Below are 16639 nucleotides of genomic sequence, written 5' to 3'. Positions count from 1 at the left end.
TCTGGGGAGCCCAGATTTATGGGGACCCATGGGCTTTTTTTTGCTTTACTAATGGTTTTTATGAGACTGTTATTCCAGAGTAGAGTCTAAGTTCACATGGTGCTCCAGTTGTAAATAAGCAGCTAAACTAAAGGCAACGCATAAGGCTGCTGATTGCATCTCTCCAAGGAATTTGTTAATACGTTTGGGAATCATGAAGTTCTTTAGGGTCTAATAAGTGAAAAGTCAGACATGGAACATTCACAACCCGAAGGAAGGGTGTATGCCAAATAGTTTATTTGTTTTCTGAACAGTGATGTAAATTAATATTCTACTAAGATATCTAACTGTATAACAAGAATTCTTTTCTCTTTTTTTTGGTGTAGCCTCCTGCATCAATGTGTGAAGTAAATTTCCTTACATTATTTTGAATAAGTAAAAAAATAGCATTACAGTATTAGCATATCTAGTTTGATAGTAGGTGATGTACTTTTTTACTATAAAATTATACAGCTTATTCTACTGCACTTTTGATTTGCTGCAGACAAATCTTTAAGTTTTAAAACCGGAAACATACTAAGGTAAAACTGATGAAAGAATTTTGCGGTACTCTCTGATATGCAATGAATAGTGTTAACAATGGAACTCTATGTTACAAAGCACTGAAGAAACCTTGGTTACCAAGGAGATGGTAAGTTCTGTTCTTCAATTCAGTTCTTCAGTTTTGACAGCTGAGGGATTCAGTCATTCTCTAACACATAACCCTTTCATGCTTCCAGTTTCTCTGAGTTTTGGAACTTCTAAAAATACAGCTTGCCGAGCCCCTAAACCACATGACCTTTGACCCCTCCTTGCCACTACATGCATCCAAGTCAGATCTGTTGTCTAGACAACCTAACTCTTTCTACTTTGAAAGAAAAGCTTTTTTAGAAGCGTTTAAAGAAAAAGTGTTTAAAAATGGCATTAAACGATTACTTTGATGCTTTTAAAGTTAATTCAGTGTTTGATGTTTAATTTCTCTTTTATTTGAACCTTACAATGTGTAGTTATTTTGTTACTCTGGTTGTTTAATGAGCAGGTTTTAGAATTCGTGCAGTGTTTTAAGTATGCTTTTCCTATCATGAGATTCCTAAAAAAACAAACCTGCATGCAACAGCACACATCTGGAAAAGCTGTTTTCTGTCGCCATTTCACTCTCAATATGCAGCAAAATTTTTCAACAGGTGTTAATACAATTATTCCTATTCACCCCATTTCAACAAAACAATCTCTGCAAACTGCTCTCTTCCTTCACCTTAGGCAGAGGAATAGAAATCAACAGAGAATATCACCTGTGACAAATGCTTATGAGAACATCTGGCATAATTTTGCAAGTGGTTTGCTAAATAAACCACTTTGCTAAATACATCCACTCTAACTTCACACCTAATGTTTAATATGAAACTAATTAGATTTTCCAGTCATGGTATAACATCCTGCTCTGTTTGTTTGCTTTGTTGTGACCATTTATCACATTGTTTTTAAGGTGCATTTTCATATTGAAACATTTAACAAAAATGCAGTCATATGCAGTCAACCTCGCTTATATGAGCAACATTTCTTACTTTTACTGGTCTTTGCAGTACTAAACACTTCAAATACGTGATGTAAATAATTAACAGCAAGCCAATATAAATGCTCTTTGTGGTAATAAAAATGGTCAAAGCAGAAAACTGTGATTGGCTAACAGGGTGAACAATGCATTGAGAGAGAGAGATATATACTTAAATGTTTAACTCTACGCCTAAAATCTGAGGATTTAAAGCTCCTGCAACAAAACATGCATCTGCACCTCCCCTCAAAGCTTTGCATGTAATATTTGCCTGCCATTTAACTCTCTTCAGCTCTGTTGGAAATGGTTCAAAATCCCTAAATTAATATATCCGATAATATTATACATTTTATAGGATATAAGATCATAAATTTTAATTAATTTTGGTAATTGGTTATTTAACAATAAAGAAATGTGAATTAATCTTCATCTATGTGTTTTATATCTGGATGGAGTAAGTATGTGTGTATGTTTGTGTGTGTGTCTGAGAGAGAGAGAGAGAGAGAGAGAGAGTGAGAGAGAGAGAGAAGATGCAAATCTCCATGCTTCTTCTTATAGCATGAAAGGTGGTACCTTATTTTAGTTGCTCCACAACTGCCCCTCCTCCACCCAACACAGAAGACACCCACCCTGCTAACTGACTGTGCTGTTTCTGAGCAGGGCAGGGTGGGAATGCCATTTGTAAAGAGACTATTGTGAAGACTTACATGCGCTGGACTGTGGGAGGGCTTTCAAAAAGACCAGATCTCGAAAGGACACATCTGTTCTGACAGAGAGAGGGACGTACTGGATGCAGAAGGTAAGCAAGATTTGCTGGTTTCTCTGCGATGGTCTCTGGACTGTTTTCTTCATATCTGACCACTTTCTTATGTTCTCTGACTCTATTAATATAACTGAAAATGTCCTAATGTGTCTGGTATTTATTTATCAAATAACCTTTAATCAGTCAAAAAATATTTCAATGCATTTCTCTCTATGTATGAATGTTATAAAGTAAACACACTTGGCCCGTTATAGTTTTTCTGGAAACAAACGATATTCAATGCATTTATAAGTTATCCCCATCAGGAAATAGATTTGTTGATTATGCTCATATTTGTTTCCTATTTTTTTTAACTTCTTATGTTTCATTTCGCTCTGTAGTTTGCTCTTCCCCTTAGTACTGCCCAAGAGAAAGGAGTCTTTAATTTAATTTAATCTAATTTCATCATGTCACAAATCTGTCTCATGCCTCCTTCCCCGTCACATTTGTTAATGGAATGACATCCCCTAATTAAATTAAAGCGCGTAATCCCTTTTCTCATTCATCTTTCGTGGTTTACATCCTCTTGTGTTATCCATCTCTCATTCATTTTCTTCCTCTAACTATTTTTATGCCTGGTAACAGAGTACTTTCTTTGTCATTTTCCACTAATGAATTTTTATTGCTAGCAAATGCTCCTGTTTTAGATGTTTTATCTGTAATAGTAACATAGGAATTATTCTATAGGATACATAGCCATAATAAATAATCAGACATGCAAATCTGGTTCTCAAGTAACATACAATATTTGACATTTGTCAGATAAAAAACATTCAGTGTCATCTGACTCACTATTGACTTCTGTGTTCCAGGAACAAGACTGTGCAATCAACATTGATCAAATTGCATCAAAAGAAGACATAAAATTAAAGTGAAATATTCACATAATATATTGCTAGACATTATAAAAATGGTTATATTGCTAGTAATGACAAGTAATGGGTATTTTAACAATGGTGCCCTGTATATGTAAGCTTAAACAAAAAATGTATATCCAAAAATATAGAATTCATAATGTTACAATATGACACAATATAAGTTTATAGAGTAAAAGATTTTTTTCAGATAAAGGTTAAATCATGTATACATATTCCTAGGTTTAAAAGAGACAGAGGTGTCAAGGGTTGTAACTTAAATTTAATTTATGAAATAACCTACAGACAACCACATATTACTGAGAAAGAATGAGGGTGATGGTTTGGGGATTGCGGCTTCTCTACGTCTGCAAACTAGTGGAGGCCTTTCCTATTTCACCTTTGCACCCGACCATTCAGACTTCGTCGTCCTCTGCTTTTGTCAGCCCTACAGAGGATGAAAGCACAGAACTGGTGGTAAGATGAAGAGAGAAAGGCACTGAGACATATTAGAAGCTTTAATATTTTTGCTCCCAATGTGCAGAGATGTTTCAGAACATGACTATTGCTGAATACATCTCTCTAAGGTTATTAGGGTGTATTAGTGATGTCCTTCTCAATTTAAACCAGTCATAAACAGTATCGCCCTGTTGCAAACACATGTAGATGTTCTTCCCTCCTCCCTATTCAGGACTGGCTAACACGGTATGGCTATCTCCCGCCCTCCGATCCCTCTACCGGGCAGCTGCAAGCTTGGACAGCCGTCACCCAGGCTTTAAGAACTATGCAGAACTTTGCTGGCCTCAATGTAACAGGAGCTGTAGGTAAAACAATAAAATACGATGGAACACAGTCAATTTTTCTACTGCTTCAGTCTGCAAAAGACAGTCCTCCAGCCTGCCCTTTAAACACTGAATTCTCTAACGTATCGTTATGACTGAAACGCATGCTGTCATTACGATCTTCCACTACAATTATGATCTTCTCATGGAATTTCAGTAGGTCAGCTCAAAGGTCGATGGACGCTTGCTTTGTCCTCTTTCTCTTAGATAAGGACACACTGGACTTGATGCGCCAACCGCGATGCTCCCTTCCAGATGAGGATAAGGAGCAGGACCCCCTGCATGCTGGGAGACACCGGGAGAGACGGGGAGTTACCTGGACATACAGGAACATCAATTGGAGGTTTATTTTCAAGATTTTTCTCCTCTTTTCTTGTCCCCGTTTCTCTCTTCTGTGATTTCCTTGGTGCGTACACGATTCTCAGACCATTCCTTCGTCACCACTAGGTTGCGGTCATATCCCACTCCCTCTGCTCTTTCTCGTGAGACAATTCGCTCCCTGGTGTTCTATGCCCTTAAGGTTTGGGCGGAGCCAATTCCACTGGAATTCCATGAGGTGCGTTCACAGAATTTTAAAATGTCATTTATGATGTAAAAAAATACATGGCCTAATGTCAATGTAATGGCACAGGTACAATATGGAAAGAACCCGTCACTTCTTGTTATAAGTTACCAGCTTAGGATTTGCTTCTGCAGGGATGAGATCTCTTTAGTAGGTGGTGGAAAACAAAAGGAAAGGCATCCACACTCTGTTATCCTCACTGTTATTAAGCTAATTGAAGCAGATGTGCTTAACACTCATCGACGTAGGAAACGTTCACCTATTAACATAAAATTAAGGTAATTTTTCATGGCCGTTTCCGTCCCCGTGTCACCTCCCTACCCTACTTTTGTTGGCAGGTGGGCAGCCCAGTCGGAGCTGACTTACTGGTGGATTTCCTGCACGGCTCACATGGCGACGGCTTTCCCTTTGATGGGCCGGGTGGGTCTGTGGGCCATGCTTTCTTTCCATCTGATCCTGACAGAGCTGGTGCAGTTCACTTGGACTCACAGGAAGACTGGGCTTTCAGGCAACCTCGTGAGTGCCTGACCTTTAACCTTTTTATAGTAGCCAAAATGTGGGTGTCGAGCCTCATAAAATGTACCCTTAATTCATTTACTCTCTCTCTCTCTCTCTCTCTCTCTCTCTCTCTCTCTCTGTGTGTTTCTGTCAGCCTCTGAGGGTATTGATCTCTTCACAGTGCTGGTGCATGAGTTTGGTCATGCCTTAGGATTGTCCCACTCCTCTTCTAAGCGGTCTGTCATGAGACCTTACTACCACGGCTCGCTGGGGGATGCCCTGGACTTCACCCTGAGCTCCCTGGACAGGGAGCAGATCACTAAACTATATGGTATGAATAGGAACATTTTATATCTGCCTTAGTAAACAATCATAATTAGCTATTTTTTCATTGCAGTGAATTGTATCCAACTGCTGAAGTTTGTGAAATAACGTTGTTTTGCTGTAACTGTGTAGGAATCCTAAGCTACCAAGTTACTCAATTTTCACATCAGCATCTGACATCATCTATTGTTTTAGATTCAATGAAAATGAATGACTTTTAATAGCCATAACCACTTTTGTTGAACTTGCAGTGAGGTTGTGCATATCACTGTTTTAGCTCATTGTATCACTTGGGGTTTCTACTTGTTTATCAGTGAATCAATGTGTAAGTAGGTAAAAAATATATAATAATAATAATAATAATAATAACAAATAAATAAATAATAAATAAAATGAAAAAGTAGGTATATAAAATATAAGGCAATATATATATTTATTTTGATGCCTTTTTTAATCTATTGTGACTGTGATTTCAAAACATGACAGACACGTACGTCTTAATATTGTGCTGCGTGTTATGATTGCTCTGATATCTCTGTATCTCAGGTAACCGAGATAATCATCTGGCCATAGATTCTACTGATACAGCCTTACAGCCTCACTTCAGACGCAGAGAACAATATATTACTGAACAACAAAGGTACCACAATTGTAAATGCTCACTGTCCCAAGGCTGAATGCTGTACTGTATCGCTGCAGCACTGAAAATGATTTAATTCTTTCCTTCAATATAGAAATACTTTTGATCGCTGTGCAACCAGCTTCGATGCAGTGGCCAAAATTAGAGGGGAGACCTTTTTTTTTAAAGGTGAGTTAGTAGTGAATGAAAGATTGTTGTGCTTTATTAGAGAATGTAACGAGTCATATAGCAACCAATTTGAAATCACATTTTTGGAATTGAAATAATGTTTTGTTGCAAGGACACATTGTATTGTTTCTATTTCTCAGTTCCTATAGTCACACTGGAATGCACTGGACAGTTATATATAAAATTCCAAAATGCAGTGAACATATGTGTGTCGCAGCACTGTCTTCCCTATTGCCATGATTGTTCGATCACCATCAGCAATTTTATTTTTATGTTCTATGAATGGTGTTGCACTTTGTTAAGTTGTCTTATTAGATTATAGCTATGTTCGATAGGTGTTGTAACTTGAGAGGTGATTGAGAAGGATTCTTTTCAAATTGGCAGTGACCATATCTGAAAGGATATTCCACCGACTGTCTCTCCAATAGGTCTCAGTATGTGGAGGGTTAGCCGAGGAGGGCTGGTGTCCGGGAAGCCCGCCGTCCTTCGGCAAATGTGGAGGGGTCTTCCTCCCAGCCTAGCCTCTCTGCAGGCAGTCTTAGAGAGACAGTCAGACCACGCAATTGTCTTCATTAGTGGTTAAGTCTCTTTCTCATTTTAATTTTTTGAACATTTAATTCATTAAAATTTTGTGTTTACTTTTTATTGGTCAAATAAAACGTATCTGAAGCTAAAAATTAACCAGAAAATAAGCACAAAACTGCCTCGTTATTTCTCGGTTGCATTGTTTGCTAATAGTAGTATAGCACGTTTAGTTGACCATTTCCAGAAGTGGAAAGTTCAGGTTCAGAAATTGCAAATCCAGACCAAGATTTCGCTCCAACAAACCAGTTGCGTACTCTGTGAATATGACTCTTTATGCTCAACTGGCTAGTTTAAACAAAATTTGGTCTGGCTTTTTACTTCCTGAACCTGAATTTTCCAACTCTGATCATTTCTTTGATCTCCTTCTAGGCCCCCAGTATTGGTTGTTTAAGGATCTCTCCCTACAAGAAGGGTACCCCCGGCCTCTGTCTGATTTAGGCGCCGGAGGACAGGAGGTTGAACAAGGGCTGGTATGGGACATGGAAAAGGGTACAGTTTGGGGGAACAGAGAAGCAGAAAACAATAGAGAAGAAAATGGAGAAATCTGGAAAGAACTCCTAAGAAAAGGTGTGAATGGAATCACCACAGATGAAGATGGTAAGACAGTTTTTGTATATACAGAACTCTGGGAGAAGTCTTGGGCAGTCGGCAGTCACAGAAAATGATGTGTAAATGAGGCCAGGGTGTTGGTGTAAAGCTATGATATTATGTAAGTGTTTCATCTTGGCCATTTCGAAACTTCTCCTAAAGTCACCCCAGTATTTGCATCAACCATCCAATACACCCATATTTTATTTAACTCGACCACTAGCCCAGCTTATCTGGCCTATCAATATGCCACTGAGTTACTTAACAAGTAAGTTAATCGATAGATTGATCTGCAGGAAAAAATTAACGAATACATAAATTGGATGAGGTGTCCGTAAAGAGTGTTTTCGGAGCTAAAGTGCAGTTTACCTAAGTATCCAACAAGACATCAGTTCTTTTTGGAAAACAGACAAAATGCTTGTTTATTTTTATTGTGTCACTGTTAGTTTGCATCTTTTAAATCTTTTTTCTTTGCGGAAACACACAATTACTACAAAGGTAAATAGTCTTCCGGGGGCAGCATGGGGGCAGTGCTTAGCAATGTTTCCTCACACCTTTGGCCCAGGGTTCAAGTCTCTGCTATGTTCTCCCCGTGTCATCATGGGGTTTCCTCCGTTTCCCTCCCCAAGTTTAAAGACATGTTGAGGTTAATTGGCGCTACCAAAGTGCCCATAGGAGTGACTGGTGTGTGGGTGTGCCTTGCGATGGCTTGGTACCCTGTACCGGGTTCTTCCCCCCCTTGTGCCCATACCACCTGGGATAGGACAAGCAGTTTCAGGAAATGGATAAATAGCCTTACTCATTTTCTTTGACTGCCTAAGACTTTTGCACAGTACAGTGTTATTGTGTTACTGGCTACTGTTACCATTTGTTGATGATGCTCTCTTCGCTGACCTTTCTCTCTTCATCTCTATCAGGCTCCATAAACATTTTTAGAGGCCAATTGTACTGGAAGTTTCCTTATCCTGGCTCCAGCCCTGGAGCAGGATTTCCGCGCTCCCTGGCCACGGACTGGCTCGATTGTCCTCAGCCTTTTTCATCCGCCCCGGGCAGCTTCTCTTTTTCACAACCCACCGGTAATGAATTTCACGGAGTTGAGAGGGACAGGGAAGTGGACCAGGAGGACAGAAGGCATTCTGGGAAAAAGACAAGAGGCAAAAACGTGCTGGAGCAATGGGCTTGCCCGTGCTTGAACAGTGGGGTGCCGGGGGTTGACCTGATGTGGTGCAAAATGTCATTGGTCTTACCTCTGCTTTTGCCGTATTTCTGACTGCAGCATCTATCTAAAAGGTCCACGGGGCAAGTTCACTTTCCAAGCTTTAAAGGACAAATACCAAGCTAACACCGAGATTATATGATACGGGAAAAAATATAAATAATAGTCTAAATAATAGAAAGTAATTGTATTTCATCTTTGAATGTAATTTGCATGATGAATGCAGTATTTGTTTTCACATTGATTATATATACATTTATATACCTAAAAAACGTAAATTTATTTTTTTTGTAGTGTTTGATCTTAAGGTGGGAGATCTTCAATTCATATTTTATTAAATATTTTATTTTAAAAATATCGAAGAAATAATAGTAATTGAACTCATCATGTGGCCATTTAATATGCTTTTAATTTTCATGACAATATGAATACAGACCATGATGATTTAAATTATGATAAAATGAATAATAAATTCAATACAAATAAGAAATAATTCACATTTAAATTAATTCAGATGATTTTTGCAATAAATAATTTTTAAAATATTTAGATGTTAACATAGATAGGAGCAAAATTACACGACAAACTATGCCATTTAAACTACAATTAAATGTGGGCTATCAAGCACATAAAGCCATTACACTGATTTTTGAGGTATATATTTAAAGTAATAAATAATAATGATCGTTTAGCTTATTATTGCAGATTGTTTTACACTACATATACATTGATTGAAAATACAGCTTAATATGATATTACATTTCAGAATGTACGCATATATTTTTCAGTATTTCTACGTAACATTAAAGATATATATTTTTGTAAGTGTGCATGAAATTTTGTGTCTGTCTTCCTCTCCGTGTTGTTTCATTTTAAAAGATGTCACTATGAGCCCTGTATATAAGGTAGGACCTCCGTCTGCTGAGACGCTTCTTGATGGCTGCACAGCAACCGAACAGGAGGCACTGCAAAGCAAAGAAAAACGAAACAGACGGAATGAGGGAAACGGCGGCCGACGCAAAATGTAATTATTTATATCGGAATGACAGAGATGTTTTATTTCTCTCTGCACTGTGCTGCTGCCTCTATATGTGACACAGAGATGAACACAGAAAACGCGGGACTTACACATAGCAGAATCCATAAGGGAATGAGGATGATGGCTATGGCACACGGGATGATGATGGCCAAAGCCCAGGTTGGAAATCTCTGACTTCCCACCCCAGCCGTGGTACCAGCGGAGGGGCCGGTCATGTGGAGACTGGGAAGGAGGCCGGGAGCAGTAGTGGTAGGGGGAGGAGTAGTTACTAAACCTGAAGATGACATAGATTCATAGTTAGAGCAGTGGCCGGCTTGTCACCTTTGCATTCATTCATCCTTCTTTCCATAGTCACTTATCCATTACAAGTCTTGTCTGCATTCACCTTTACAGGCGCACGTCTTTGATATACAGTACTGTCAGTCAAAGACAATGTTTCAAGCTATTCACCTAAGTAGTAAAAGTGTATTTGTTCAGAAGAAAAAACAATTTACCATTACAATATATTAGGGATGAGCGAGTACAGCATTATCTGTATCTGTATCCGTATCTGTTAACCATATGAATTATCTGTATCTGTATCTGTACTCGGAATGGGCGGGGCCTAACCCAGAAGTGGGCGGGGTTTGACCTGGAAGTGGGTCGGGTTGTCTTTAAATGGGCGGGGCTTTAACCGGTATGTTATTTTAAGCATGCAATTGATATGGGTTGATCAGAAATTGTTATATTTATTGCTGATTAGAAAACTATTTACATGACAGCATCAGCATTGAGCTTAAGATCAGTGGTTTTGATCACGATAACAAACGAACTATATACAGAACAAGTTTTGCAACAATGAATACAACACATGCGGTTGCAATTATGAAGTAAAATGTAATGAACAAGAGTTTTCATCTCAACATAACTTTCTTTAACTTTTAATTTTTTTATGATCAGTGTGATTTCTTTTTTTTTGGTTCTTTTTTATTTTTTTTATTTCCACACCAGGTATGTGTGAGTGTGTGTGAGTGAGTGACGAAGAGAGAGACAGAGAGAGAGAGAAAGAGAGGGGGGGGAGTGTGTGTGTGTGTGTGTGTGTGTGTTTGTGTGTGTAGCTTAATTTGTAATATTAATTATACCACAACTACCTTTATTTTTTTTTATAAAATACAGCAAGAAAGTGTCAGACACTCAGTGCGTGAAGTAAAAAAAAATGGTTAGAGCCAGCTGACGGTTTAAAAAAGAAAAAAAAAACTCCGACAGGCAGAGACGCGAGTCGCATTCTACAAACAAACCTGAAGCTGAAGAAACCCTAAACGTTAGCGGAAAAAAACCCGCGATCCTGAGTGACTGAGGGAGCGACAGAGAGAGAGAGAGCGCTGTTCTCTTCTCTTCTCAGTGTTCTGTGTGTGAGTGAGCAGAGCGGGACACAGCAACACAATAAATCTGTATGTGTGTAGGGGAGGGGCGCTGTGACTAGTCTATCACAGAACGCAGACACAGTCAGCTACCCAATGAGAATTTTTATTCAATCCGAGCACAGATATTGACTTGTATTACTCGTATGATACTCGTACTCGTCAAAAGTGCTTTATCCGTACCGGATACTCGTTTCAGCCGAGTATCCGGCTCAACTCTACAATATATGCATATTAACAATAACACAATAAAAACTAACAAGAATTTTTTCTTCTGTTCTGCAAAAAGTTACTCATCTTGTTGGATGGCTAGAATTTCAGTCACAAAACCTCTCCCAGCTATTCCATATATTCGTTAAATTTTACCACCAGCTCAATTAATTAATAAACTTAATTAATTAGCTAAGTAACTCAATGAGGTGGCGATTAGGCAAACAAGGTTTGCTAGTGTTGTGTTGGACGGTTGCTGCAAATACTTGGGTGATTTTAGTAGAGTTTTCGAAGCTGACATACATTGACAGACATAATATCATATCAACATTTAGTCATCATTTTCTTTGACTGCCTAAGACAAAGATATACAGTGTATACTACACAATACTGTACATCACAACAGACCACTAACACTTGTATCATATGTTTGTGAGCTCCTGCCTATGACGCTGAAAAGAGACACGCAGTGATTGATGAATTAAACTTACCAATGAGTTTCATGATCGCATTCAAAAATTTGCTTGGATGGTTAATGTCCTCCATGTGAAAAGTGTAGGTCTCATATGCAATGATCCAACTACTATTATCACTGTAAGGAAGAAAGCAAAAGTTTGGATGAAATTATAATGGAGCAACGTTATACACTGCACAATATTTTCAGCTCTCTGATTATTATTTTATTTTTAAGAATTCCAGCAAATGTTTTAAAGTAAAATAATTTAAGCAAAAAAGGTACATTTTAATGGTCGGAGTATATAATGCTGTTAGATAATGTTTGATATTAGCTTGATGCTGATACTTACTTAAAGGTCGCATTTGGAAAGTTGACATTAGAATTGGATAAGGGGTCAGTGAGAATAAGCTTCATCTGAAAACCAAAGCATGAAGAGAAGAGAAATATCAACTTTTGCGGTTCTGTTATATTACACTAGGGTTCAATAACCACAAACGATTTGAAAATACAACTTTATGTTAGTTCAGTAGATTATTTTACAGCACAAACTCCCAGCAGGTTACTAATGACTCTTGTCTTACATATTCTGTGCATCCTCCAAATAACAAGACCCCATTTGTTAAACTATTATTGCATATGTAATCAATAGATTACTGTTTTTTTTTTTGCAGTTATTTCTAGGCAACCCATTACACAGTGCGATTTAGTCAGCTGATCTCATCCCTGTTGTATATTTTCGTAAACAAATATTAGAAATAAGGTGATAATCCATCCAGTACAACTAGCACAGGGCTTGTGTGCCTGGAGTCTCCCCAGAGTCACAAGGTACGTTTCATAAAAATGCTACTCGATCCCAAGACACACGTGACATGAGCAAGTTACAGACAGCAATTCGTTAAACTACGTCCTTCCACTGCGGGGAGAAACCAGATGACCAAATTCTACACAAAAAGTAGGGTTTAGATTCCACCAAATGTAAGCAATCTCTCCATTGACCAGTTTCAAAACAGTATCAGAAGTCGGGGTTTTAAAGATACATGTATTTACATTCCAGTAACTGTTGGTATTCTCCGTAGATTAAGTGGAGTAAAAAGCAATAATCTTCCTTGAAGGGTTTACCTGTGAAAGCCTGTGTTGCCTATGACAGCTTGCCTATACCTGACACATACATCTACAAAGCCTGGAGAAGTGAAGACTCCTGCATATTCACGCCATTCAAACCAGCCATCTTCTACTTTGACAAATATACAGCTTCAGCACAACAAAAAACTTAGCAAAACTGTAACTTTGTTTTAAAGTTTCTTTAAATTTCGCTATCAATTTTGTCTATACTACCTCTTTGAACATTGCATTGTTCTCTCATTACTTTTTTTTTATATAACTATATAATTGTGATATATGTCATGCATACACGTAAAGTTAAATGAATGAGCAAAAAATATGAAATTAATATGTTGTGTGGCATCCCTGAGGGTTCCTGCAGTCTATGATTCACCCAAAGACAATGAAAGGGGGGGGGGGGTCACTATGGGCACAGTGCCCGTAGAGAGGATGAGCTCACCAACTTGTTTATGTCTTCCTGGATCTGACTGTAAGTCTTATTTGTCAACGAGATTCTTTTATCAATTTTGACATTATTCATCAAGTAGGTCAAGTTGATTCCGAATGAAGTGTCTGAGATTTCTGGAAATATAGAAAACAACAATCGTATTAAATGTCCAGTGCTTAGTCATGAGTGTTTACCAAATAAAGTTGAAGCTATGTCAAACATATTTTTTGTGTTTCAGATTGCCCGATTTCATTAATTCAAATGATATTTCTAAGTACAAGAAAATAAGGAATGAAATGCTTGTGCAAATGGAAGGAGAATCTTTCACCCGAAAAATATTAAAACGGAAAAGGGAATTATACACGTACTTTGATATGTGATGTTCTGAAGGCTTCTTGGATTAATCAGTGTTATAATTTCAGATCTTGCTTTTGAACTTAGCAGAGTATTGGCGACGTTAAGAACTTCACTTTCACTGGGCAGCCTTGACATGCGAGTGACAAACACAATCTGGACATATATGAGCACATCCCTAATGCTGAAAAACACAAAAAAACAATCAGTGATATTCTACAAATATTGCGTAAACTAGAATAAGTAAATGATAACAACGTGTATTTACAAAAGAAAAATCATGGAACATATTAAAAAATAACATACATTGTGGAGGGTGATGGAGTTGCCGCTGACAGAGAGTAAGGTCTATTAAAAGATATGGGGCCTAAAGTAGGAGAATCAGGTCTATTCGTATTTCCAAGTTGGACAAATCTTGAAGTAAGTGATGAAATATTATATCCGGCCACTGTTGGTGACCGTGATGTTGTAATATTTGGAGGTACTGGAGACTGGGAGGAGCTTGCTGAGTCAGGAGGAGAAGTTGTTGAAGATGTGGATGCAGGAACTGATGAAGTAATATTTCCTACAGCTGTAGCACCTACAGCAGGGGAAAGTGATGTTGTATTTGATTTGGGTACTTTGGCCTTAGAGACTGGGGGTGGGATAATGTGTGCAGTAGGTGAAGCAGCTGGCGTTGATGTTGTTGATTTTGCAGCTGATCCAATTGTTGGAGTCTTAATTATAGATGTCGAGACTCTAGCATGGGTTACGGACTCATTTGTCAGTGTTGAAGCAGAAGCTGATGATCTTGGTGATACAGTTTGGCTAGGGGATGAAGATGACAATGTTGAGCCTGTTGGGAAAATGTGTGCAGTAGTTGTAGTAGATGGTGCAGATGTAAATGATGTTGCATTTAATTCAGCTGCAGCAGGTTTAGATGCAAATGTTGAGCCGGAGACACTGGTTATGGATTCATTGATCAATAAGGTAGGAGGGGTTGAGGTGCTGAGTGATAAAGTCTGGCTAGGTGATGATGATACAGAGCTTGGTGATATAAGGTATTTAGTAGTTGTAGCAGCTGGGCGAGATATCACTGATGTTGCAGCTGATGCAGCGGCTGTAATATTTGATGTGGACTTCAATATGGTGGCATAGGTTACCAATAAACTTGTCAGTGCAGCAGGAGTGACTGAAGTGGTTGTTAATTCAGACTGGCTAGGTAATAAAGTTGATGATACAGAGACTAATGGTACAATGTGTGCAGGAGATGTAGCAGCTGTGGCAGATGTCCTTGATGTTGCAACTGACGCAGCTTCTGTTGTTTCTGACATGGATGTTGATATGGTGGCAAGGGTTTCAGATTCACTCATCAGTGGGACAGAAGAGGCTGAAGAGTGTGCTGATGCAGTTTGTTTCAGGGATGAAGTTGATGATGTAGAGCCTGGTGGTACACTCTGTTCAAAATTTGTAGCAGATGCTGCAGGTGTCATTGAAATTACCGTTAGTCTAGTTGCTGTGGCGTTAGATGGAGATATTGAGCCGAAAACAATAGTTATGGATTCAGTGGTCCTCGATACAGGTGAGGCTGAAGAGATTAGTGAAACATTTTGGCTGGCCAATGAAGAAAACGATGCAGAGCCTGTGGGGACAATGTGTCCAGTAGTACTAGCAGGTAGGGCAGATGTTGAAGATGTTGGTCGAAGAGATTCAGTTTGGCTAGGGGATGAAGATGGTGACACAGGGCCTGTTGGGATCAGGTAGGTAGTCATTGTAGCAGCTGGGGCATATGTGGCTGATGGTGCAATTGATCCAACTTCTGTGGATTTTGACATGGACGTTGATAACAGAGTAAGGGATGCATTTTCAGAAGGCATTGTAACAGGAGAGGCTGAGGAGGTTGCTGATGCAGACTGGTTAGGCAACGAAGATAATGATGCCGTGCCTGTTGGCATAATCTTTGCAGGAGATGTAACAACAGAGGCAGACGTCGCTGATGATACAATTGATCCAGCTTCTCTGGTGTTTGATGTGGATGTGGATATAGTAGCAAGAGATATGGATTCACTAGTAAGTTCTGTAGCAGATGCTGTTGATCTTGGTGATGTAGTTTCAGTAGGTGATGGAGATGATGGTGCAGAGCCAGTTGGCATAGTATTTGCAGGAGATGTAACAGCAGGGGCAGACGTCACTGATGATACAATTGATCCAGCTTCTGTGGTGTTTGATGTGGATGTGGATATAGTACCAAGAGATATGGATTCACTAGTAAGTTCTGTTGCAGATGCTGTTGATCCTGGTGATGTAGTTTCAGTAGGTGATGGAGATGATGGTGCAGAGCCAGTTGGCATAGTGTTTGCAGGAGATGTTCCAGCTGGGGCAGATGAGGCCAGTGTTGCAATTGATCCAGCTTCTGTGGCACGTGTCATGGACATTGATACTGTAGTAAGGGTTGCATTTTCACTAAGCAGTGTCGCAGAAGATGCTGAAGGGGTTGCTGATGCAGACTGCGTAGCCAATGAAGATAATGATGCAGTGCCTGTTGGCATAGTCTTTGCAGGAGATGTAACAGCGGGGGCAGACGTCACTGAAGATGCAATTGATCCAGCTTCTGTGGTGTTTGATGTGGATGTTGATATATTACCATGCGATATGGATTCAATAGTAAGTTCTGTAGCAGATGCTGTTGAACTTGGTGATGTAGTTCCAGTAACTGATGGAGATGATGGTGCAGAGCCAGTTGGCATAGTGTTTGCAGGAGATGTAACAGCAGGGGCAGACGTCACTGATGATACAATTGATCCAGCTTCTGTGGTGTTTGATGTGGATGTGGATATAGTACCAAGAGATATGGATTCACTAGTGAGTTCTGTAGCAGATGCTGTTGATCTTGGTGATGTAGTTTCAGTAGGTGATGGAGATGATGGTGCAGAGCCAGTTGGCATAGTGTTTGCAGGAGATGTTTCAGCTGGGGCAGATGAGGCCAATGTTGCAATTGATCC

General features: G+C 39.1%; 1 protein-coding gene and 1 long non-coding RNA gene across 5 annotated transcripts; one reads left to right on the top strand and one right to left on the bottom strand.

Annotated features, from left to right (window-relative positions):
* Positions 1-1091: 1091 nt before the first annotated feature.
* On the top strand, positions 1092-9099 carry mmp17b (matrix metallopeptidase 17b). 4 transcript variants are annotated; one of them, XM_023797390.2, is made up of 13 exons: positions 1093-2369; positions 3185-3243; positions 3533-3703; positions 3918-4050; positions 4276-4411; positions 4516-4624; positions 4969-5146; positions 5283-5459; positions 5999-6092; positions 6187-6260; positions 6689-6838; positions 7215-7442; positions 8351-9099. In XM_023797390.2, the coding sequence occupies exons 3-13, from the start codon at positions 3557-3559 to the stop codon at positions 8701-8703; spliced, it is 1779 nt and encodes a 592-aa protein (XP_023653158.1). In that variant the 5' UTR covers positions 1093-2369; positions 3185-3243; positions 3533-3556; the 3' UTR covers positions 8704-9099. The 4 variants fall into 4 exon arrangements, with proteins under 4 accessions (XP_023653159.1, XP_023653158.1, XP_023653156.1 ...); XM_023797388.2 differs by having other exon boundaries at positions 3185-3703; XM_072697929.1 differs by lacking the exon at positions 1093-2369 and having other exon boundaries at positions 2385-3243.
* Positions 9100-9126: 27 nt separating this feature from the next.
* LOC111836280 (uncharacterized) lies at positions 9127-15685 on the bottom strand. The gene is made up of 7 exons (XR_011981856.1): positions 13965-15685; positions 13673-13842; positions 13317-13438; positions 12105-12169; positions 11790-11890; positions 9778-9962; positions 9127-9614 (listed from the first exon to the last, which is right to left on the bottom strand). It is a non-coding gene; the product is annotated as an uncharacterized lncRNA (long non-coding RNA).
* Positions 15686-16639: the final 954 nt, after the last annotated feature.

The sequence above is a fragment of the Paramormyrops kingsleyae genome, chromosome 12 (genome assembly GCF_048594095.1).
Source record: "Paramormyrops kingsleyae isolate MSU_618 chromosome 12, PKINGS_0.4, whole genome shotgun sequence".
In the NCBI taxonomy this organism is placed as follows: domain Eukaryota; kingdom Metazoa; phylum Chordata; class Actinopteri; order Osteoglossiformes; family Mormyridae; genus Paramormyrops; species Paramormyrops kingsleyae.
This window is presented reverse-complemented; position numbering and strand designations above follow the sequence as displayed.

Bases quoted from the DNA above. Each gene is read 5' to 3' on its own strand.
- mmp17b (XM_023797390.2), top strand. From the start codon at position 3,557: ATGAGGGTGATGGTTTGGGGATTGCGGCTTCTCTACGTCTGCAAACTA. The intron at 4,412-4,515 runs GTTTATTTTCAA...CGTCACCACTAG, and splicing joins TACAGGAACATCAATTGGAG to GTTGCGGTCATATCCCACTC. The intron at 7,443-8,350 runs GTAAGACAGTTT...CATCTCTATCAG, and splicing joins AATCACCACAGATGAAGATG to GCTCCATAAACATTTTTAGA.